Consider the following 24,000-nt stretch of genomic DNA (forward strand, 5'->3'; position numbering starts at 1 on the left):
TCCTGTGACCACTGTGGCCAATCACTGGCCTCAGCGGTCACTTGTTTTAGCGCATCACTACATGTGACTGCTGAGGTCAGTGGTTGGCCGCATTGATCACTAATGTAAAACCAAGACTTCTCTCAATATCGATGCTCAAATTTTTGGTCTTATTAAATCCTGCAAAAGCTAATGAAAAGCCTTGATGCTGTGGGGAACAGCATAGTAATTCCCATGAGCTTGGAATAAGATGTTCGGTAAGCAGATATATACAGTAGATGTGATATTGGAATGAAAACACATGAATAGGAGACTACTGGAAATGGACATATATGCAGGGGCGTTGCTAGGGTTTCAAAGGATCTGGTGCCCAAGCCCCAACGAATATGTCCCAGTTCTCTAAGGCTACTTTCACACTAGCAGTAGCCTTCTCCGGCAGGCTGTTTGCCGTGCTGCAGCTGGACCTCCGGCCCGCCCCGACTTCTAGCGGCACGGTGCACTAGCGGTAGCACGGATCCAGCAGGCTGTTCCCCCACCGGAACAGCCTGCTGGAGAAGGCTACCGCTAGTGTGAAAGTAGCCTTAGTTGACCCTCCCCGCGCACACTGCATTTTACTGCACTCGCTATACAGCAGCACGTACCTCTCACATCCAGGGCCTCCCAGGTGACGTCTCCTCTGATGAAGATCTTCTCTGTCATCAACTTCTCCACTCTGTCCTGACAACTTCTTTCAGCCGCTCCTCGTCTCTGCAGAGTGTGACACACAGACATCTTAGGTTCCTCACGTTTCTATCATCATCCCCCAACCTGGAGTCCCCACAGTGTTATCCTGATGCTCGCTGTGCTCCCCAATACCCCCAAATACTATACTGAAGAAAATTGAGTGCCGTATAGATAGCCCCCCCATAGTAATAGTGCTCTTCCAAGTACCACCAATAGTAATTCCATACTAGAGTACCCTCATTAGTAATACTGCCCCTACTGTGCCCCCCCAGTGATAATGCTCCCCAAGAGTGCCCCCATTATTAGAAGAGCCGTCTTTTATTAATAATGCCCTCACAGAGCCCCTAGTAGAAATAAGGCCCCCTATTGTTCCCCCAGTGGTAATAAAGCTTTCTACAGACCCCTCAGTAGTAATAAGGCCCCCCATAGGGCTCTTAGTAGAAATAATGCGGATCTATAAGACCCTCCTATAGAGCCCCCAGTAGTAATAAGAACACCTAATGTCCCCTGGATTTAAAATGCCCCCTACAGTGCCCCCTGTAGTTATATTCCTCCTCTTAGTGTCCTCACAAATTATAATTCCTCAGCCCCACCACCATACAGTCCCATGTAAATAACACTATTTCCCTCCCTCCGCCATAGAGTCCCATGTAAATAACATCAAACATCTCTCCAGCCGCCTCCAATATGCAGTCCCATGTAAATGCAATCCCTCTCTGTCTACAGCCCCCTCCAAAGTACAGTTCCATGTAAATAAAATCACTTCCCTCCCTTCAGCCCCTCCAATATACAGTCCCATAAAAATAACATTACCCCTTCCCCAGCCACCTTCAACATACAGTCCCAAGTAAATAATATCACCCACTCCCCAGCCGCCTCCAACATGCAGTCCCATGTAAACATCACCCCCTCAACATTCAGTCCTATGTAAATAACATCGCCACCTCCAACATGCAGCCTCATGTAAATAACATCACTCCTGAACATTTAGTCCATGATAATATCCCTCCCTTCAGCCCTAACATACAGTCCCAGTTAAATAACCACAACTCCCAGCATTTCTCTGCCTCTCCCTTCACTTACCTCGCCTCATGTAGCAGACCTCACCACAGTTTCTTCTCCAGGACTTTTCCTCCTCACTGCCGTCCTCTCCTGCACTGGTCACATGATGGTGACATCATCGCAGGTCCTTCTCAACCACTGCCTTCTGCAATACAGTTGTATCTGCCTGGCAGACAGTACATTCAGGGACCTGGACAAGGGGCCCAGGCCCGAATTTTTTATTATTAGCAACGCCCCTGCATATATGCATTCATTGTCCTATTATAAGTGTAACATAATTATAAATAATTTAAAATATTTTATTATTGGTACTTTTGAAGCACTAGTGCTTTAACTGTACACGGTTTAAGCCTATAATCCTATAGATTTCTCTAATGACCTTCTTAAGCCTTCTAGTTTCTTGCTGGCTTTGGTTTCCCTTAATGTGCCTCCCAGAGATTTCTGCTTTCCTGGTCATTTTATGCAAATAGGAGACAAGTTTCCTATCAAAATCTGAGGTTTATCAGTTTGAACCCACAAAGATGGGATGCCTGAATTGTATAAGATATTTTTGTATAAGATATTTGTAGTTTGGTAGGGTCATTGCATTGATTTGGCCTTGTTTTTTTCTTCTCAAGAACTGAGACAATCGGTATCAGTGTGGTATCCATTGGATATGTGTATGGATTTGTCCACTTCTAACCTCATTTCTAGAATAGGTCTTCATTCGATTGTCATTTTCCTGGTGGGAAGTTTAATGAAGATTTAATTTTGCAAGCACCAGAGAGAGAAGAGACAGGGTCTCATTTTCATGCCCCTCTGGATCTAAAGAAGGATCTGTCGAAGCTCGAAATGTTGTTCACGTATTTCCCTGAGCAAGTAAACTCAGTTGGAGGGCTGTCACTTATCACAATGAACAATTACCTACAGTAGATGGAAAAGTGTACCCATAAATCATAAGACATACTGTCGTCCACCAACCAGAGTGTACTGTAACACCAGTAGAGAATATCTGGTACGTTACAGCAATCTCAAGTGTAAAACAGAGTATGTTGTCTTGAGTGGAATGTGACTGCATTCCCTTCCTAAAGGGACATGTGGAAAAACCTGTCTAACTACTTACATAGACTTTGGAGTGGCTTGCCTGCTACTTCCAGTCAAACTGGTCATTGTGGTCTTGCGACTGGGGGAGTAAGGGGTCTAGGGACCCCAATGCTATTGATTGCCAGGGTGCCTGCAGTCATAAATGTATTGCATATTGTGTGGAAAGTTGAAATATGTTTTCTTTTTGTGGGAAAATTCCTTTAACGAGGATGTGTAACCTCTGTAAGTACCTGCTTCTTCCTTATAAAACCAGTATAGGAGTATCAGTAGTAAGTCAGAGTATTTTTTCTTGAAGACGTTTTTCTAGTCATCCGACCAGCTTTCTCAATTACAATTCTCCAGAATAGTAAAGGGATACTATTCTCGTCAAACCGAAAGTGACAGGTTGACACGCCCCTTTCCCCCATGACCCCGCCCACAACCCCTCCCAGTCCCTTCCAAAGCGCTGCCTGTTGCACGCCCCCAAACCACGCCTAAATACTGCTCATTCAAAACCCTTTATTCTGTTAGATCTGATATCACGTCAGTAATTCAATTAAGTTTTAATATCTTTAAAAATAAAATGATATTAAGCTTGTATTAACCTCTTACTAAGCCATTATAAATATTGACAGTGGCTAATTGATCCGTCTATCTTCCTAAAGCTAAAGTAGTTTTGTTGATGTCACCACAGGTCCTGGAAGGGAACTGGTGCAGTCCCTTTGCTTTAATTATATACGATCGTGTTTAATAAAATCAAAGGCGTACGTGGTTTAAGCAAAATATTTGATCACTGCATCTAACACAGATATGTATCATTTATAAATATTTTACAAGAGCTAATTGCAGCACCCAACTTTCCCGGGTGTCGATAACACGGTGCCATATTTGTCCTTATTTTTGCCCTCAGCACCCATTTTGTGAAATACGGCAAGCATTTTGCAAAGCGCGTCAGGGTATCTTCGGACATGATGAAGACATGTTCGGACATGTCCTAAGACGTTATTTAAGAGCGGCAAAAACATTTGGTCTCGTTAGGAGATTTGCTTCGTTACGAAATTATGTTTAATAAAAAGGCATGTATGATTTAAACAAAATGTCTTTATTTATGACGCATCACGGTACATTTTTCAATAACTCAGTAGGTACGTACAACACGGTAATTTTTTCTAAAATTACTCAGAAATATTTTTGATACATATTCAAAAGACATTTCTTTAGCGATACAATGTAAGATATAGATGCAGTAATGTCCACAGACCGAACTAATGGCGTCCTGTATTTTCCTGTTTTGATACCTTATAGTCTTAAAGTTTTTAGATAAAAATTTCATAAATTCAATAGGAAATATTTCATTTGTTGGTGATAATCTATAACTATTAAAAAAAATTGATACGTCAATCTGGTATAATATAAGAAAAAACCTGTGCTTACCCTGCTGATACGAATTGTCCGTATTTACAATATAGGCCGCCAGGTGGTCAATGATTTTATTTCACGATAATAAATCGCATGGAAATACACCTTTAAATATGCGTCGGACGTGAAAGGTGGCTTTGATAACGCAGGTAATAATAGGTAAATAGGTAGATAGATATTGTCAATATTTATAATATTATTGAATACGATAGTATATAAAATATGATATTATATAAAAAAAATTGATTTATATTTTGTATATTTATATAGATTTATGGCTTTATATATATATTTATATTTGTATATAATATTTTTTCGAAAGATAGGTATATAGACAGATAATCGCTTGATAACTGGGTAGATAAATAGATAACAGATAGATAGATAGATATAACATCTGGTAATTGAGTAACATTAAATCTAAAATCTGGTAATTGAGTAACATTTTGCCATGTGCTCGCACAGCGTATAGTTAGATAGATATGAGATGCATATATATGGTGATATATTTAGATAGATAGTGTAGGAAGGCGCAAGGGACAGTCGTTGACGGAAAGTTCCTGGCCTCGGTGGAGTAGGAGCCAGTTTTTATGTGTCAGCAGCAGTTGCTGTTTGACACCTTGCTATTTAGTATAGCTGTAATAGCTGATCCGGGACAGCATTTACTGCTCTCTCTTGTAGGAAATAAATGGGAAGGAACATCCCGTTGTTTTCCTGAGCCGCAAACTCACCCCAACCGAGACCAGGTACTGTATAGTGGAGTGAGAGTGCCTAGCCATCAAGTGGGCACTCGAGTCTCTCCGCTATTATCTGTTGGGCAGTTCCATCTGGTGACCGACCACTCCCCTCTCAAGTGGATGAGCCAGGCCAAAGAGAGGAATGCTCCGATCACTAGATGGTTCTTGTCATTACAGAACTTCAAGTTCTCAGTGGAACACAGGGCAGGCCGCTTGCAGGGAACGCAGACGCCCTGTCCCGGGTACACTGTCTGGCAAGTGTTCACCCCCTCAGGGTTGAAAAGAGGGGGGAGATATGTAGGAAGGCTCAAGGGACCGTCATTGACAGAAGGTATGTGTCACCGAGGTTCCTGACCTCGGTGGAGTAAGACCCAATTTTCATGTGTTTGCTGTTTGACACCTTGCTATTTAGTATAGCTGTAATAGCTGATCCGGGATGGCTCTTACTGGGGGTAGTCAAAGTGCTGGGTAGGTGATTACTCCCCACGTTCCAGGCCGGGTCTTGACAGGCCTATATAAAAAAAAAACAGCCAGCAGTGTCAGTTAGTGGTAATTACCTCTCTCTCTGACAGAGGCGCTCTAGCAATCGCTGTTTTGGGATCTGAGCTGTGTGCTATGCTGGAGGCCGATCAGATGTGAAGTAACACCTAGGATGACAGGTGACTCTTTTGCTGTATCAACTGTCTAGGTGTGAACGAACACCAAAACTGCAAATGGAAGTCGTACTGTCGTACGGTTTTGTTACCATAAGTGTAAAAAAAACACTGAAGTTTTTTAGTTACAAACTTGTCTTTGCCTCTATACTGCGTCAGCTTGTCCTGTCTACCAGAGCAAATCCCCACAATAGATAGATAGAAAGATAAATAGATGATAGAGAGATAGAGATGAGATAGATAAATAGACAGATATTGTCAATATATATAATATTATTAAATACGTTCGTATATAAAAAAAACTATACTATATAAAAAAAATGTAGATTTATATTTTGTTTATTCATATACAGTTGCAAGAAGAAGTATGTGAACCCTTTGGAATGATATGGATTTCTGCACAAATTGGTCATAAAATGTGATCTGATCTTAGACAATAGACAATCACAGTCTGCTTAAACTAATAACACACAAAGAATTAAATGTTACCATGTTTTTATTGAACACACCATGTAAACATTCACAATGCAGGTGGAAAAAGTATGTGAACCCTTGGATTTAATAACTGGTTGAACCTCCTTTGGCAGCAATAACTTCAACCAAACGTTTCCTGTAGTTGCAGATCAGACGTGCACAACGGTCAGGAGTAATTCTTGACCATTCCTCTTTACAGAACTGTTTCAGTTCAGCAATATTCTTGGGATGTCTGGTGTGAATCGCTTTCTTGAGGTCATGCCACAGCATCTCAATCGGGTTGAGGTCAGGACTCTGACTGGGCCACTCCAGAAGGCGTATTTTCTTCTGTTTAAGCCATTGTGTTGTTGATTTACTTCTATGCTTTGGGTCATTGTCCTGTTGCAACACCCATCTTCTGTTGAGCTTCAGCTGGTGGACAGATGGCCTTAAAGAGGACCTTTCACGAGAATAAAACATCTAAACTAACTATACAGACATGGACAGCGGCGCCCAGGGATCTCCCTACACTTACTATTATACCTGGGCGCCGCTCCGTTCTCCCGGTATAGCCTCCAGTATCTTCATATGTTAGGCTCCACCCAGTTGAACCTGCCAGCGTCTTAGCTCATAGCCTGAAAGTTTTTTTTTCTCTCAGTCTATGAGCTGAGCGCTGCGATTGGCCAGCGCTACAGCATGGGAGAATGAGACGCCGGCAGGTTCCCCTGGGTGGAGCCTAACATATTGTTGTGGAAATTTTATTATTCAGACATTTATCTTAGGATGTGTGTGTGTGTTTTATAGATTGTCCTCATGTCTCTCAGTGGTAATAGTAGATTATTGTATACATGTGTTTGTCAGCTGGCTATGTTATACAGAGTCTGCACAGCCAGATTGACTGCCCCTCCCTGTCCTTTGATATGTCATCACTTCCTGTATCCTTGTCTTGGGCCAGCCCCTTTTACACCTTTTGTTTAGTCAATAAAGGACGGACTGGGCAAGGAGGAGGAGGAGTTGCTCAGGATTTCAATCAAGATGGTAGCATTTGGGTGGTTCTCTGGCTGCGGCTGAGGGAAGATGGGCTTACCTTTTTCCTTACACAAACTTTGATGCGAGCTGATTGCAACCATTAATTTGTCTACAACAATATGAAGATACCGGAGGCTATACCGGGAGAATGGAGCGGCGCCCAGGTATAACAGTAAGTGCAGGGAGATCCCTGGGCGCCGCTCTCCATGTCTGTATAGTTAGTTTAGATGTTTTATTCTAGTGAAAGGTCCTCTTTAAGTTCTCCTGCAAAATGTCTTGATAAACTTGGGAATTCATTTTTCCTTCGATGATAGCAATCCGTCCAGGCCCTGATGCAGCTGAAATGGGCGACATATTTTACAAAATGGACGCTGTGGTCAAAAATAAGGACGAATATGGCTTCCACATGTTATCGGCCCATATATAGTATTGTGCGCAGGGCCGTCTTTAATATTGATTGGACCCTGGGCAAAAATTTACTTGGGCCCCCTGGATCCCGCCTTCCCACACCTTAGCAGGCAATCACGCCCTCCACCACAACACACAAAAAATCCACACATCTGGTAGAGTACAGTGAATGACTGTAAATACTTCCACAGTATACAGCCCCACACAGTATACAGTCCCACACAATATACAGCCCCCCACAGTATACAGGCCCCCACACAATATACAGCACCCCACTATACAGTAGTTTACAGCATATTAACATAACAGCCCCTGTCACCTTTTTCTGATGTAATCTTCACACAAAAAAGCTCCACAGTTAACTTCTGCAACACTCCTGATAGGACCTGTGATGACCTCATAGCCATGTGACCAGTAATTGCTAGGTTACTGGTCACATGGTGATGATGTCATTAAGGTCCTAGATCACAACGTTAAAGGGACACTGACAGGCCCAATAACCATAATTAGCTGTACATATCCATGCACAGGTCTTCTAATGTGCATTAAAAACATATAAGTATCCCCCCTGTCCACCATATGAATACAGTTAACTCACGTTTTATAACCTGAACTAATCGCTGTTCTTTCTGCCCAAGGGGCGGGGTTTCAGCTTCTCTTGCGCCCAGCCAGCATCAGCACAACCGCCGTTTTTGAAGCGCCGCCCAGCTTATCAATATTCACTTAGCTGGGCGGCTTCTGCAGTCCCCGACCTTCCGAGATCCGGCAACTGCGAGGGTGCACCGTTGATAGCAGGTACTTAACCTCTTCAGGACACAGGGAGTACCGGTACGCCCTGATGTCCTGGTACTTAAGGACACAGGGCGTACCTGTACGTCCTGAGAATTTCCGATCACCGCAGTGCCGCCTGTGGTGATCGAAACCAAATGCCTGCCGAAATCATTCGGCAGACACTCTGTACCAATGCCCAGGGGGTCTTGTGACCCCCCGATGTCGGCGATCGCTGAAAACCGCAGGTCAATTCAGACCTGCTGTTTGCTGCGTTTCCGGGTTATTCGGGTCTTTAATGACGATTATACACCACCAATCACCGTCCTTTATGGATACTTTGGCTTCTATAGCTGGCATGTATCTACAGTCGTGGCCAAAAGTTTTGAGAATTACATAAATATTGGAAATTGGAAAAGTTGCTGCTTAAGTTTTTATAATAGCAATTTGCATATACTCCAGAATGTTATGAAGAGTGATCAGATGAATTGCATAGTCCTTCTTTGCCATGAAAATTAACTTAATCCCAAAAAAACCTTTCCACTGCATTTTATTGCTGTCATTAAAGGACCTGCTGAGATCATTTTAGTAATCGTCTTGTTAACTCAGGTCAGGATGTTGAAGAGCACAAGGCTGGAGATCATTATGTCAGGCTGATTGGGTTAAAATGGCAGACTTGACCTGTTAAAGGAGAGTGATGCTTGAAATCATTGTTCTTCCATTGTTAACCATGGTGACCTGCAAAGAAATGCGTGCAGCCATCATTGCGTTGCATAAAAATGGCTTCACAGGCAAGGATATTGTGGCTACTAAGATTGCATCTCAATCAACAATTTATAGGATCATCAAGAACTTCAAGGAAAGAGGTTAAATTCTTGTTAAGAAGGCTTCAGGGCGTCCAAGAAAGTCCAGCAAGCACCAGGATCGTCTCCTAAAGAGGATTCAGCTGCGGGATCAGAGTGCCACCAGTGCAGAGCTTGCTCAGGAATGGCAGCAGGCAGGTGTGAGCGCATCTGCACGCACAGTGAAGCGAAGACTTTTGGAAGATGGCCTGGTGTCAAGAAGGGCAGCAAAGAAGCCACTTCTCTCCAAAAAAACATCAGGGACAGATTCATCTTCTGCAAAAAATATGGTGAATGGACTGCTGAGGACTGGGGCAAAGTCATATTCTCTGATGAAGCCTCTTCCCGATTGTTTGGGGCATCAGGAAAAAGGCTTGTCCGGAGAAGAAAAGGTGAGCGCTACCATCAGTCCTGTGTCATGCTAACAGTAAAGCATCCTGAGACCATTCATGTGTGGGGTAGCTTCTCATCCAAGGGAGTGGGCTCACTCACAATTTTGCCCAAAAACACAGCCATGAATAAAGAATGGTACCAAAACACCCTCCAACAGCAACTTCTTCCAACAATCCAACAACAGTTTGGTGAAGAACAATGCATTTTCCAGCACGATGGAGCACCGTGCCAGAAGGCAAAAGTGATAACTAAGTGGCTCGGGGACCAAAACTTTGACATTTTGGGTCCATGGCCTGGAAACTCCCCAGATCTTAATCCCATTGAGAACTTGTGGTCAATCCTCAAGAGGCGGGTGGACAAACAAAAACCCACTAATTCTGACAAACTCCAAGAAGTGATTATGAAAGAATGGGTTGCTATCAGTCAGGAATTGGCCCAGTCAGGAATTGGCCCAGTCGAATTGCAGAGGTCCTGAAAAAGAAGGGCCAACACTGCAAATACTGACTCTTTGCATAAATGTAATGTAATTGTCGATAAAAGCCTTTGAAACGTATGAAGTGCGAGTAATTATATTTCACTACATCACAGAAACAACTGAAACAAAGATCTAAAAGCAGTTTAGCAGCAAACTTTGTGAAAACTAATATTTGTGTCATTCTCAAAACTTTTGGCCACGACTGTATACTGGTAGACAATTCATCCAGCCAGTCTGATGGTTTGAGTCTCCAGTCCCTCACTGACCTCTTGTGAATGATCTTCTCACTTATGAACACCTCAAAGTTAAATTTTGATATAGTCATAAATCCAAATGTGTCCACAGCCTTTCAATGCGCTGAAGACTGATAACACAAATGCCGTAATCAGTTGCAAATTCTTAAAAAATTTATTGATTAGACATAATATTAAAAACTGGGATACAAGTCATTTTATTCTCACAAAGCAACCATTACAAATAAAATAAAAAGAAATTAAGAAAGCCCACCCAAAATGGCAGCTCCTAAAAGTAACGTGCATAGTGTAATAACAGCTAATAAAAACAGAACTGCTTTACATTAATACGATTAGGTAAGCAGATATAGTATAATGCAGATATACAATATTTTATAAAGGTTAACATACAGTAACGGGTGAACAGATTGTGTATTTGCTATACAATGCAAAATCAGAAAGTAGCAATGCCCTTTAGCTACTGGTAGAATCTCTAGAAATGAAGCATCGCATAATAAATCTCAGATATTTATACATTGATGAGCAAACTTCCTTGTCAGAAAGTGAATATGGGTGGTATTTTTTTAGAAACAATCAAATGCCTTTTTTGTTTGCAAGAGCACATGTAAATGACTGTGAATTTGCAAAAGGTGGGTGGACTGGGTAGAGAGTGATAAAAAGTTTTCCAATGTTTGTCATGGGTCCAGCAGCTGAAACAACTGCTCAAAATTCTAGCTAAAAGTGGGGAACCTCAAGAATCGGACCCCCTTCTATGATGTCCATATGCCCTAATGCTGATCAATAGTTGTGTGTCAGCACCTAGTCCACAGGAGAAAACACACTAAGGCCTCATGCACACGACCGTTGTGTGTTTTGTGGTTCGCAATTTGCGGAACGGCACAGACAGCCTTTAATACAACTGCCTATTCTTGTCCGCAAAGCGCGGACAAGAATAGGACAGGTTATATTTTTTTGCGGACCACGAAACGGAGCAACGGATGTGGACAGCACACAAAGTGCTGTCCACATCTTTGCGTCCCTATTGAAGTGAATAGGTCCGCATCAGAGTCGCCAAAACTGTGGCTCGGATGCGGACCAAAACAACGTCCGTGTGCATGAGGCCTAAGGCCTAGTTCATACTTCAGTGATTTGTATCTGTGAATGAGAGCCAAAACCAGGAGTGGAGCCTTCACACAGATATAGTGTAATGGAAAGATTTGCACTAGAGATGAGTGAACCAGACGAGATTAATTTTGTTTGAAGTTTGCTGAATTTGAGAGAAAGACAGTAAGGAGAATACAGCAATATGAGTGCTGCTTTATATATTCACACAGCGGATTGGCTTTCCTGTCTTTTAAACATGTTTATATAGCAAAGCTAGAAAAATAGCTAAGACAGCCTCACGTCTACAACTAGTTCTTTCAGGACAAAAGCCCTTAAAGGGGTTGCCCGGGTTCAGAGCTGAACCCGGACATACCTCCATTTTCACCCAGGCAGCCCCAGTTCATGCGCTAAATCGCGCAGGGCAAAGGCATTTTCACGAGTTGCTCCGATACTAACATCAGGGGTGCTGCCTGGGTGAAAATATGGTTATGTCTGGGTTCATCTCTGAACCCAGACAACCCCTTTAATCAGAGAAAAAACTGATGAGAACATTTCTAGTTGCAGGGCCTTAGGGGGAACCTATGGGTGGGTACTATTTCTATTATGGAGACCAGCTGATATATGTGATGGCTATTGTCGGCTAGACAACACTCCTCTGGATTTCTGGCTCAAACATATGCAAATTATTGTGTCTAACACCTGCCGGCATCAGATACAATATTGCGTACATGTCCTCAGCATAGTAGGCGCATCGCCTGGCCAACAGTACTGCGCACAGCATACCATGGGCTCTCCATAATGAGAAAGAATACGTATATACCTATATATTGTTGAGAAACACACATTTTTGTACTAGACTCTCTCAATGAATCACAAAAAAATTGGGGTTTGTCTGAATCTGAACTTTTGAGAAGTTTAGACTGAATCCCGAACCCGTAGAACCAGTTCCCTCATCCTTAATTTGTACTTTTTTGGGGGGTTTTGGTTCACACCTGGTTTTGACTCAAATCCTTGATAGAAATCACTGAAAGGTGAACTAGGCCTAAATGGCATTTTGCAAATCACACTATATATCACAACTATTTTGTCCCGGGCTGGACCTTTACATTAAAGAAAACCTGTCACTAGGAAGACACTACCAGAGTGTTACAGAGAAGATTGCTGTATAGTTTTGTGGGAAAAGACTCAGCATAATATTTTTTGCTTGAAATCACTGCTTTTTCTAAATTTAGAAGTCTAGTGGACTGTTCTACGCAGTAACTGACACTTATAGAGGAAATGCTGTCAATCATTAATAGGACTGCCCACTGGACTCCTAAGCTGAGAATGAGCAGAAATTTTGGTGAATAAAAAAAAAAAGTTCTATTGAAGATTTTCCCACAAAACTGTATATCAATCTGCTCAGCTCCTCCTGCTCTATAACAAGCTGATGACAGATCTGAACAGGAGTACAACATGACAAGTACCTGTTATAAAGGGCTTATCCACTTTGGACAATCCATTTTTGCTAGATGGGTCCCCTGACGATAATCTGCTTGCAAATTTGGCTGCTGGTTATAGCCCCCAGTGATCAGCTATAATCTGTAGGGAAATATGTCAGCAAGTGTTTAATTTCCCTGCCGTGCCACCACAGGGGAAATTAAATGTTATACATGCATGGATGTGCTAGACCCTCTACAGCTAGTTGTAGTCAATAGTCTTTTTACATGCTCTGCAAATGTATACAACACACTTTACTGCTCTTTCATTTAGTGTAGTTGCTAAAGTGATGTCTAATATTAAGGGATCATTCAGATGGCCGTAACTTAAAGGGGTTGTCCGGGTTCAGAGCTGAACCCGGACATATCCCCGTTTTCACCCAGGCAGGCCCTCGGACACGAGATTTGGAGCATTTCATGCTCCAATGCTCTCCTTTGCCCTGATCTGAATCACGCAGGGGAAAGGCTTTTTCTGGAGATCCGGTGACGTACCGGGCTCTCAATGGGTAAGCTAGGAGGAGGCTTCCATCTAGCAGTGAGCCTGGTGACGTCACCGGCACTAAAGGGTGGGCTTTAGCGTTGCCCTAGCCTGTAAAATGGCTGGGGCAGTGCTAAAGCCCGTCCATTAGTGCTGGTGACGTCACAGGGAACGCTGCTAGGCGGAATCCTCTGCCTAGCAGTGTAAAGAATATAAACGGCCCGTTCCCTGCGCGATCCAAGAGAGAGCATCGGAGCATGAAATGCTGCGATGCTCATATAAGAAGGCCTGCCTGGGTGAAAACACATTTCCCCCACTGAGATAGTAGCCACAATGCCCAGTACCAATGGCAAATTCTAAACTTATAGAAACTTTAGTGTACAGCTTATGTAGTGCTAACCCCTAAAATGTCTTTGTATTACCTTATATGTGATGTACAGTAGTTATATATTCAGAAAAGACTGGCGCTCTTTCTCTTGTAAAGCATCAGACTGCCTTTCCTGTTTCTGATTTCCCCCAATTACTGTATTTTTAGCTAGAATCATATTCTGCGCCCTGTGGTTGTACTGTTGTCAAAATCTGTGCCAATGCCTGCCATATATTCCTAGAAGGCTCATACAAATGCATCACCCAAAAGTATATATGAATTCTGAACAGACATTCACAAAGTCAGCATTATCCAAGCATTGTCATTTTACTTCCCAGTTAAAATTTATACTTGACATGCAACACTATTAACGCACGCAGCGGTATTCATGTCAGAAACCCAGTGGATCCATTTACAGTTTCCGGGATTCTTCAGGCGCCAGTGGTGTCTGGCGTACGCTGGAACAGAATACTGAAATGATAAACACTAGTGTGGACGTATGCGCGACAAAAAAGGGTACAACTACATTGCGACATGTATGCCGCACCAAAGTTGTTTCATCAGTTTTCACTAGTGACATGCAATGTATTAAATGGTGCATCTTTGCAACAGACCCCTTTAAAGGGGTTCTCCGGGCTTTTAATATTGATGACCTATCCTCAGGATAGGTCATCAATATCAGATCGATGGGGGTCCGGCGCCCCTGCTGATCTGATATTGATTACCTATCCCGAAGATAGGTCATCAATAATAAAAGCCCGGAGAACCCCTTAATCTAAGGGCATTGATAACATGCAAATAGTAGGGGTCTGGCAGGTATTTAAAGGGAACTTGCCACACTGAACATTGTGTTTGAGCTGCAGACAGCATGTTATAGAGAAGGAGGAGCTGAGCAGACTGATATATAGTTTTGTGGGAAAAGATTCAGTAAAACCTGTAATTTATACATTTAAATTCCTGCTCATTCTGTGTTTTGAAGTCCAGTAGGCAGTCCTATCAGTGATTGACAGCTATCTCTGTATACACACTCATAGAGGGAAGGCTGTCAATCACTTAAAAGCCCAGAACGAGCCGGAATTAAAATGTATAAAATTACATGTTTTACTGACTCTTTTCTTGCAAAACTATAGATCAATCGGCTCAGCTCCTCCTGCTCTATAACCTGCTGCCTTCAGACTACATTGTATTTTCATAACGACAGGTTCCCTTTAAACAATAAGTAAAAGCCCTCAAACTGTTTCCTCTTAGGCTAAATTCACATCATGTTTGTGGTAAAACGTCAACATATGTGCCAGGAAAATCTCACAATGTCTATGCTAATGTGCCCATAGACTTAAAGAGAAGCTGCCACCACAAAATGCAATGGAATCTGCAGGCAGCATGTTATAGCGCTGGAGGAGCTGAGCAGATTGATCTATAGTTTTGTGGGAAAAAGATTCAGTAAAACATGTAATTTATACACTTATGCCTCTACTATGTTTAATCTCAGTTGTACATGTGGGAGGTGTTATCAGTGATTGATAGCACTCTCTGTGTAAGTGTATACAGGGATGGCTGTTAGTCACTGACATTTGTACACAGGGGTGGTCTTAAGTATAGAAAAAGCAGAGATGTAAATGTGTATATTTCTACTGAAGTTTTACCGAATCTTTTCCTGCAAAACGATATATCAGCACAGCTCCACCTGCTCTATAACATGCTGCTGGTAGATTTAGTAGCATTTGGGCTAATGCATTCCAAAAAGACTATGATTTGCCTGGGATACATAGGGTTTCCACAGCCCCAGCTTTAGTCTACATTCACACGTCCGCGATATAGCCGTGCCCGTATTACGGACTACAAAACACGGGGACTGGCCGTGTGAACTCTGTATCGCGGTGTGGACCCATTGACTTTATATATGGTCAACAATCCACAACATAAGGCTTCCGATCCGTGCCTCCGCACAGCAAAACATAGGACATGTCCTATCTTTTGCCATATGTTGTGGATAGCGGACACATTCAAGTCAATGTGTCCGCACCGAGATACGGAGTTCATGCGACCGATGCCCATGTTTTGTGGTCCGCAACACGGGCACGGCTACACCACAGTGTGAATGTACCCTTACCAAAATGTCATAATCGACACTGTAACTGTGGGGGGGGGGGGGGAAGCATATGCAGCTGTTTAAGGCTACTTTCACACCTGCGTTCAGGTGTCCGCTTGTGAGCTCCGTTTGAAGGGGCTCACAAGCGGCCCTGAACGCAGCCGTCTGGCCCTAATGCATTCTCGGGTGTCCGCCTGGCCGTGCGGAGGCGAGCGGATCTGTCCAGACTTATAATGGAAGTCAATGGGGACGGATCCGCTTGAAGATGACACCATATGGCTCAATATTCAAGCGGATCCGTCCCCCATTGACTTTCAATGTAAAGTCTGAACGGATCCGCTCAGGCTACTTTCACACTTAGAAATTTTTCTAAGTTATAATGCAGACGGATCCGTTCTGAACGGATGCAAACGTCTGCATTATAGAAGCGGATCCGTCTGATGAAACATCAGACGAACCCGCTCCGAACGCTAGTGTGAAAGTAGCCTAAGCATAAAGTTGCATACATCTGTCTATACATTCAGTAGTGATTCAAACAGTCCTGATTGCATGTTAACACCAAATGTGGTGTGATTTGAGCCTAAAGGCGCATTAACACTATACAGGCAATTATCAGGAAGGATCTGTTCCTTTCACCCAGTGAATGAGCGCTTTGCGATGAAGTAACGCTCATTCCCGATAATCGGCCCAACAACTAGGCAGTGCTTTTTAAACACATTTATATAGTAGGGAAAGGTGCAAACATAAGACCCAAGCTTGGCCAAGATGGCTCAGTACACAGCACCCTCTACCTTTTGCCCCCCAGGCGATTGACATACACATATATGTATAAGCTTTGAAATGATATTCTGCTATTTATTTTTCACATGTTGCAAATGCATTAAAAATACTGTTGAAATAGGCCCCAGAAATAGCTATGTACACTATAGACCGCTTACTTAAAAAGCATCTGTCACCATGATCAACCCTATTAAACCAGGCATAGGGTCTGGTAGGGTCGATGGTGCTGACTAAAATGAGAACTTCCTCTCTGCAATCGGTATTACCGATGCAGACTAATTCTCATCTTTAGTTATATGCAAATCAGGCGCTCTAAGCACCGATGGGCTGGCCTAGCCCCTTGGAGCAGAACTTTACCTTCCCCTCCCAGTGAGATTGACAGGATGACTCCCAGACATCCTCTCTGCTCCGATGGCTGGCCCTAAAATCTTGTCCGTGCTGGCGGCATTACCATTGGTGCATATGCAGTGAAGATCTCTGAGGAGGATGACCTGTGAGTACTACACTTCGCTGACGTATGCGTGATATTCAGGGCCAGGCATTGGAGTAGTAAGGACACCAGGCTCTGTCAATCTCACTAGGAGGGGCAATGGGGAGAGGCGGAGGTGAAGTGGTGCTTCAAGGGGCTAGGTCAACCTCTCAGTGCTCCAAGCACCTGATTTAGATATAACAAAAAAAAAGAATTTCTCTGCATCAGTTATAGGGTTCGTTTAAGTCACTATGATCAAATCTACCCAGCAGTATGCCTGGTATAATAGGGTGGATCATGATGACAGACATCACCTTTTTTAATAAAGCATGTGGACTCTAAAGAAGGATCCCCATTCTCAGGATATACACTATATGAATCAGAGAACAGAACTACTAAGTAATAGTAGCTTATACACTGGCAGACCAGGCCTAGCAATGTATAAATAATCTGTCATTTCTTCGAAGGCCTGACATGTAAAGCTAAATTTCTCCTGTTGTGGCCACTGAAGGAGAAATAAAAAGCCAAGCCCAATTTTTTTCTGCTAATTAAAACCAGTTAGTGACAGATATGCTTTTTTTTAATCTATTTTTATTTTCCAATTATCGTTTTTTATTTTCTATGCAAGATCATGAGGGTGGCCATTTAGCCTGACCTGATACCCAGCAGTCCCATGGGCAATAGCCTGGAAGAGATTCACTGACTTCTATAAGAGAGTCTTTTAGAAATGCTCCGGTAACTGTACAGGGAGGGAGGAGTAGATTAGCAGTGACCATGACCTACTATGAGTGGTGGATCCTGCGTAATCTCTATATAGGTGCTCTCTATCATTGTAATTTTGCCTGTGATTATGACTGTAGGTGACTACTGAGAAGTGATCTTAGCAAGTCTTGACATAGTATTAGGCTTTGTGGCCTGTTCAAAACCGGCAGGATTTTTATATTTTTTTATATTTCTTTTATTTAATGACATGGAAAAATTAAGAAGAAAAAAATCCCCCCAAATTCTAAAAAGTATGTTTAAAGGGGTTGTGTTATCTCAGACAATGGGGGCATATTGCTGGGACCCACACCTATCTCGTAAACAGACCCTTGAAAGTAACAAAGGGCGCACAGCGCATGCGCGGCCTGTTGTGCCATAGGGGTGTGTTAGCACCACCGTGTGGTACATTTTGGGTATTATTTTGTAACTTCATCATCTGTTTTGAAATTGTATTGATTTTATGTTTTTTTTTTACTTTTATATGAAGAATTTTTTTATATAGAAGATATATGACAGGTCGCCCTCCATTAATTTCTACGGGGCGGTGATCATACATGCTTGACTTTCAAGGCTCTGTTTACGAGATATGTGCAGGTCCTAGAGGTGGGACCCACATCTATCAGACAACAGAGGCATATCCTAACAATATGCCCCCATTGTCTGAGATGACACCACCCCTTTAACATAAATAGGTAGTTTTCTGATGACACATTCCCAGATAACTATTTTAAATCCCTGGCTTCTCTTGGCACTGTCAAGACTAAACAAATGAATATGTATTATCAGTAGAGCTACATCATCGGTCTAGTTACCTATATAAAATGCAAAAAAAACAAACTACAAAATACAAAGCTTTATATTTCTTTCAAAAATCTGTTCAGTTTTGGAGGATTGCCATAAAAATGTCAGTAAGGCATCATTCAGTTCACTATGATCACATAGTTTTACATCTAACAGGTGACTGAGTGGCATGGACCTATAGCATTAAAATAATATGTAAGAATTGCAACAGATTGCATGTATGTGTGGTAACAGTTACCAGTTGAGGGTTAGTGGCCATGGGCATAAGATGAGCATGGGCAAGAGCGGCCAACCATCTAATGTGTATGAAGGTGCTCTGACTCTCCTCAGACGGGAGATAACAGGCATTTTATATTCCTGATTTGAGATGGTGGTGGTGTCAGGAAGAATATGTCAGCTGAAAGAGCATTCATTTGCCAACTAAGATGTATGGCCACCTTTAATTAATCAATTTGTCTTGATTTACTACTGTATTATAGACAGGGGTACATCCCAACTGCAGGGATTGCTAATATATGAAGTCTGTTTTCAGGAGACACAGGTTTTATTGCACCAGGAGTGGTATTATATTAGTTGCAGCATTATATGGAAGAGTAAGGGCTCTTTCACACGAGAGGATGCAGTGAGTGGAATCCGCTGCGTGAATGACAGCCAAATCCCGTTCCAGACAGCAGAGACACAGAGCATTGACATGATTGATAATGCTCCGTGCCTCTGACCTTTTTACTACAAAATCACAGTGAGATAAAGTTGTCACCGTGATTTTGTAGTAAAAAGATCACATGTCTCTGCTGTCCGGAACGGGGCTTGGCTGTCTTTCATGCAGCGGATTCCACCCACGGCATCCGCTCGTGTGAAAGTCCTAAGGGAATCGACTGATAGATGCCAATTTGTGATCAGATTAACAGCGAATTGGCATGTAGCAAGATGGCATGGGTGCTGTGTTACAGGCTGCCTTCAACTGATCTGAAAGGGTTTTCCTCTGTCTGGAGTAAGTACATGTACACCAGAAAAGCAGAGATCAGGAGCAGCATAACAAGCTGTAGCCATAGCGGGATGAAGCGTTTCACTGGCGTTGTCTCTTCCTTCTGTTTTGGGCGAATGGGCTTCCGTGGCTCCACTCCCTGAGAATAGCTGGACTGATAACGTGGCTGGGATATGTTCTGGTACACGTTCTCGTTACTGCTGTAACTTCTGTAACTGAGGAAGAACAACAGTGGATTAATCTCTGTACCTGAATAACTGCAGGAGTCTACTACTTACTAAGTAGTACCTACAGTGTATTTGTAAAGTCTTTAGACCCTTTTACTTTTTCATATTTTGCAGCCTTGTGCTAAAATAAAAAAAACATTTTCCTCCATCATTCTTTACTCAATACCCTATAATGACAAAGTGAAAACAGAATATTTTAAATCTTTGCTAACTTACTTAAAAATTAAAAATAACATCTTGCATTGACATACGTATTCAGACCCTTTACTCAGAACTTAGTTGAAGCCCCTTTGGCAGCGAGTACAGCCTCCAGTCTTCTTGGGGATGATGCCACAAGGTTTACACACCTGGATTTGGGGATTTTCTGACATTCTTCTCTGCAGATCTTCTCAAGCTCTGTTAGATTGGATAGGGACCATTGGTGGACGGCCATTTTCAGGTCTCCCCAGAGATGTTCGATTGGGTTTAAGTCAGGGCTCTGGCTGGGCCACTCAAGGACATTCACAGAGTTGTCCCTTAGCTGCTCTGTGTTGTCTTGGCTGTGTGCTTAGGATCACTGTCTTGTTGGAAGGTGAACCTTCGGCCCAGTCTATGGTCCAGAGCACTTTGGATCAGGTTTTCATTAAGAATATCTCAGTACTTTTGCTCAACACTGACCAGTCTCCCTGTCCCAGCCGCTGAAAAAAAAAACCCACAGCATGATTCTACCACCACCATGCTTCACTGTAGGGATGGTATTGGGCAAGTGATGAGCAGTGCCTGGTTTCCTCCAGATATAAAGCTTAGAATTGAGGCCAAAAATGTCAATCAAACCAGAGAATCTCGTTTCTCACAGTCTGAGAGTACTTTTTTTTTTTTGCAAAATCCAGGTAGACTTTAATGTGTCTTTTACTGAGGAGAGGCTTCTTCTGGCCACTCTGCTATAAAGCACAGATTGGTGGAGTTCTGCGGTGATGGTTGACTTTCTGGAAGTTTCTTTCATCTGCACACAAGATCTTTGGAGCTTAGTTAGCATAAGCATTCAGTTCTTGGTCACCTCTTTTATCAAAGCCCTTCTGCCCCAATTACTTAGTTTGGTGGAGCTCTATTTAGAGTCCTGGTAGTTCCATAGTTCTTCCTTTTAAGAATTATGGAGGTTACTATGCTTTTGGGGACTTTTAGTGCAGCAGAAATTTTTGTGTCCCCGTCTCCAGATCTGCGCCTCCACACAATCCTGTCTCTGAGCTCTACAGGCATTTAATTCCTCCTCATGACTTGATTTTTGCTCTGATATGCATTGTCAGCTGTGAGACGTTATATAGACAGGACTTTCCAAATCATGTTCAATCAACTGAATTTACCAGAGGTGGACTCCAATCAAGATGTAGAAACATCTCAAAATCCCCTAGAGATACATTTCAGGTGTCATAGCAAAAGGTCGGAAAATGTATGTCCATGTGAAGTTTTAGTCTTAATAATTAGCTAACAATTCTTTGCATATAGGCACTGGCTTCCTAAGTGTGAATTAGGGCTTACATTCATTGTACCTATGTCTTCAGCACTGCTAGGGTTAATCTCCTGCTCTGTGAGCTGCTGCATGGCTGTGTTCAATTGTTAATCAGCTGCTCCTATATAGTTGTGCTGCTGTCCTCACTTCCCTTGCCTGTGCTATCTACAGCCTGTAAATCTTCCCGATTCCTGACATGTTCACCATACCAATCCTGTGCCGTCTGCCCTGGCCTTTGGACTGTTTCCTAGCTTCGCACAAACTCTGCCATCCCTGACCTCTGCCTGCCTTCCTCACTAATTGTATTGCCTATTACGTTGGTGCCACAAACCAGTGTGTCTGAGGGTCAGCAGCCAACTATACTAGGACTATCCCAACTAGTAGTGGCCTGGTGGTTCCCCTGCAGTAAAGTCCAGATCCCTGTATAGTGCTTAAAATGTAAAAACTATGGGAATGCCAGGATAACGCCTTAGGTTTAGTCCACAGTCAAAGCAGTTGGTTGGCACAGTGGTCCCACATCCACTGCCTATAATTGTCATTATGGGGTATTGAGTGAAGATTGATGAGGAAAAAGGTTATTTTTTTATTTTTTTGGCACAAGGCAGCAACACAACAAAATGTGAAAAAAGGGAAAGGTCTGAAGACTTTCCGAATACATTGTACTTTCTTTTTGTCTTGTATATGGTTAACATAATTAATGATTAGTGGCGAGTTTGGTGCTACAAGCACTAGGAGAATATTCCATTCATTATTCTGCATACGTTCATTAAAGAGCTCCTCTCACCTCTCCTGACATGACTCTTCTAGTAACTACTTGCTGTCCCCATGTAATAACAATTCTCGTTCATATTTTCATGTAGCTCTATTTTATGCCATTCCTCTATTATTCCTGCTAGAAGTTTATGAACAAATTGCCATCGTTACCTTACCACTGTGGGGGGTGTCCCTGCTCAATTGTCACTACCAGAGCTTTGAGACGTTCTCACAGCTCTGTTTCCACACCCCTGTGATGATGTCACTACTAGAGCTTGGAGGAGTTCTCTTCCCTGTTTCTCCGCCTCTGTGATGAGGTCTTTACTTTCGGTTTCCTTCCTCCCAGCTGTCCCTCCTGTGTTTGATTTCGCTGCCTTTAAATCACCCCCTCCTTTGTAGAGGTGCGGATTATACTCTTCATTTTGAGCTGACGACTCAGACTTGGGCTTTTTCGTTGCCATCGGGGGATCCCTCCCTTCGATCCGTAGAAAGATTTTTTTTGGCCCTGGGGCAGATATATGATGACCCGGATCGTGTTGCCCTGGCTGAATCTAACTTACGTTTTTTATGCCAGGACAAACTGTCTGCGGAGCTTTATTGTTCTGAATTTCGGAGATGGGCAGCTGATACAGGTTGGAATGATGCTGCACTCCGGAGTCAGTTCTCTCATGGTCTCTCGGAGAGATTAAAGGATGCGTTTGCTTTCCATGAGAGACCAACGTCCTTAGAGTCTGCCATGTCATTGGCAGTACGCCTTGACAGGCGTCTAAGAGAAAGAAACTAGACCTCTCTGTCCAGTCATTTTCAGTCTAGCAGGCAGTGGCGTGGACTCATTCAGTGGGCAGGGGCCTCATCCTCTCTCGGTTCCCTCTGTGGAGGAGCCCATGCAGCTAGGTCGACTTGCCCCGGATAAAGGAGGATTTAGTCCTCAGAGAATGGTGTGTTTTTGTTGTGGGGGCATAGGTCATTTGGCTAATGTTTGTCCGTCTAGGAGATTCTTGAACTGTACTAAGAGTTATAATAAGAGAAAGACCTCAAAAGGTAAATCATCAAACTCTGCTTCATCTGCTACTTTGGGCAAAGTTGATGTAGGAATTGATGCTTTTCCTCTGACCTGCAGTTCCCGTTTTCTCCTTTCTGCCAGGGTGGCGCTAGGGAGCAAAGTAATTTCTTGTGAAATTTTTGTCGATAGTGGAGCGGCTGTCAATCTTATTGATACTCAATTTGTAGCCATGCATGGTTTTCAGGTTTGCACATTAGAAAAGGATATACCTATTTTTGCTATTGACTCTGCTCCACTCTCACAGAGATCCCTGAAGGGCATTGTTCACAATATCCGGTTAGCGATAGGTGATACCCATGTGGAGGATATATCTTGTTTTGTCCTTAACGGATTGCCTTCTCCTCTAGTTTTGGGGTTACCCTGGCCCACTAGACATAACCCCACTATTGATTGGCAAGGAAGGCAAATAAATGAGTGAGTTTTGTAGAGAGAATTGTCTCACAGCAATTTTTGCAGAGGTGTCTACTAAAACGGTGCCATCATTTCTCTCTGATTTCTCGGACGTGTTTTCCGAGAGCGGTGTTCAGGAGCTACCTCCTCACCGGGAGTTTGACTGTCCCATTAATCTCATTCCCGGCGCCAAACTGCCAAAAGCACGCCTCTACAACCTCTCACAACCGGAAAGAATCGCAATGCGAACTTATATTTCTGAGAGTCTCGATAAGGGGCATATTCGTCCCTCAAAATCTCCTGTTGCCGCAGTTTTTTTTTTGTTAAAAAGAAAAGATGGCTCTCTGAGACCTTGCCTAGATTTTAGGGAGCTGAATTGTATCACGATTCGCGATCCCTATCCTCTTCCTCTGATCCCGGACCTCTTCAACCAAATTGTTGGGGCCAAGGTTTTTTCCAAATTGGATTTGAGAGGCGCGTACAACCTGGTCAGGGTCAGAGAGGGGGATGAATGGAAAACGGCCTTTAATAC

At 42.9% G+C, this 24,000-nt stretch overlaps 1 protein-coding gene across 2 annotated transcripts in view; it reads right to left on the reverse strand.

Moving 5' to 3' along the window:
• Window positions 1–19,339: 19,339 nt before the first annotated feature.
• Window positions 19,340–24,000, reverse strand: part of EMD (emerin) — a 45,027-nt gene continuing 40,366 nt past the window's right edge. Inside the window, exon 7 of one of the 2 annotated variants that reach the window (XM_044306382.1) lies at window positions 19,340–19,758. In XM_044306382.1, the coding sequence (XP_044162317.1) occupies window positions 19,509–19,758 (250 nt within the window). In that variant the 3' untranslated portion in view covers window positions 19,340–19,508. Of the gene's footprint in view, window positions 19,765–24,000 lie in introns of both variants that reach the window. The other variant, XM_044306381.1, reaches the window with a different exon arrangement.

This window comes from Bufo gargarizans, chromosome 9, assembly GCF_014858855.1.
Source record: "Bufo gargarizans isolate SCDJY-AF-19 chromosome 9, ASM1485885v1, whole genome shotgun sequence".
Lineage (NCBI taxonomy): Eukaryota > Metazoa > Chordata > Amphibia > Anura > Bufonidae > Bufo > Bufo gargarizans.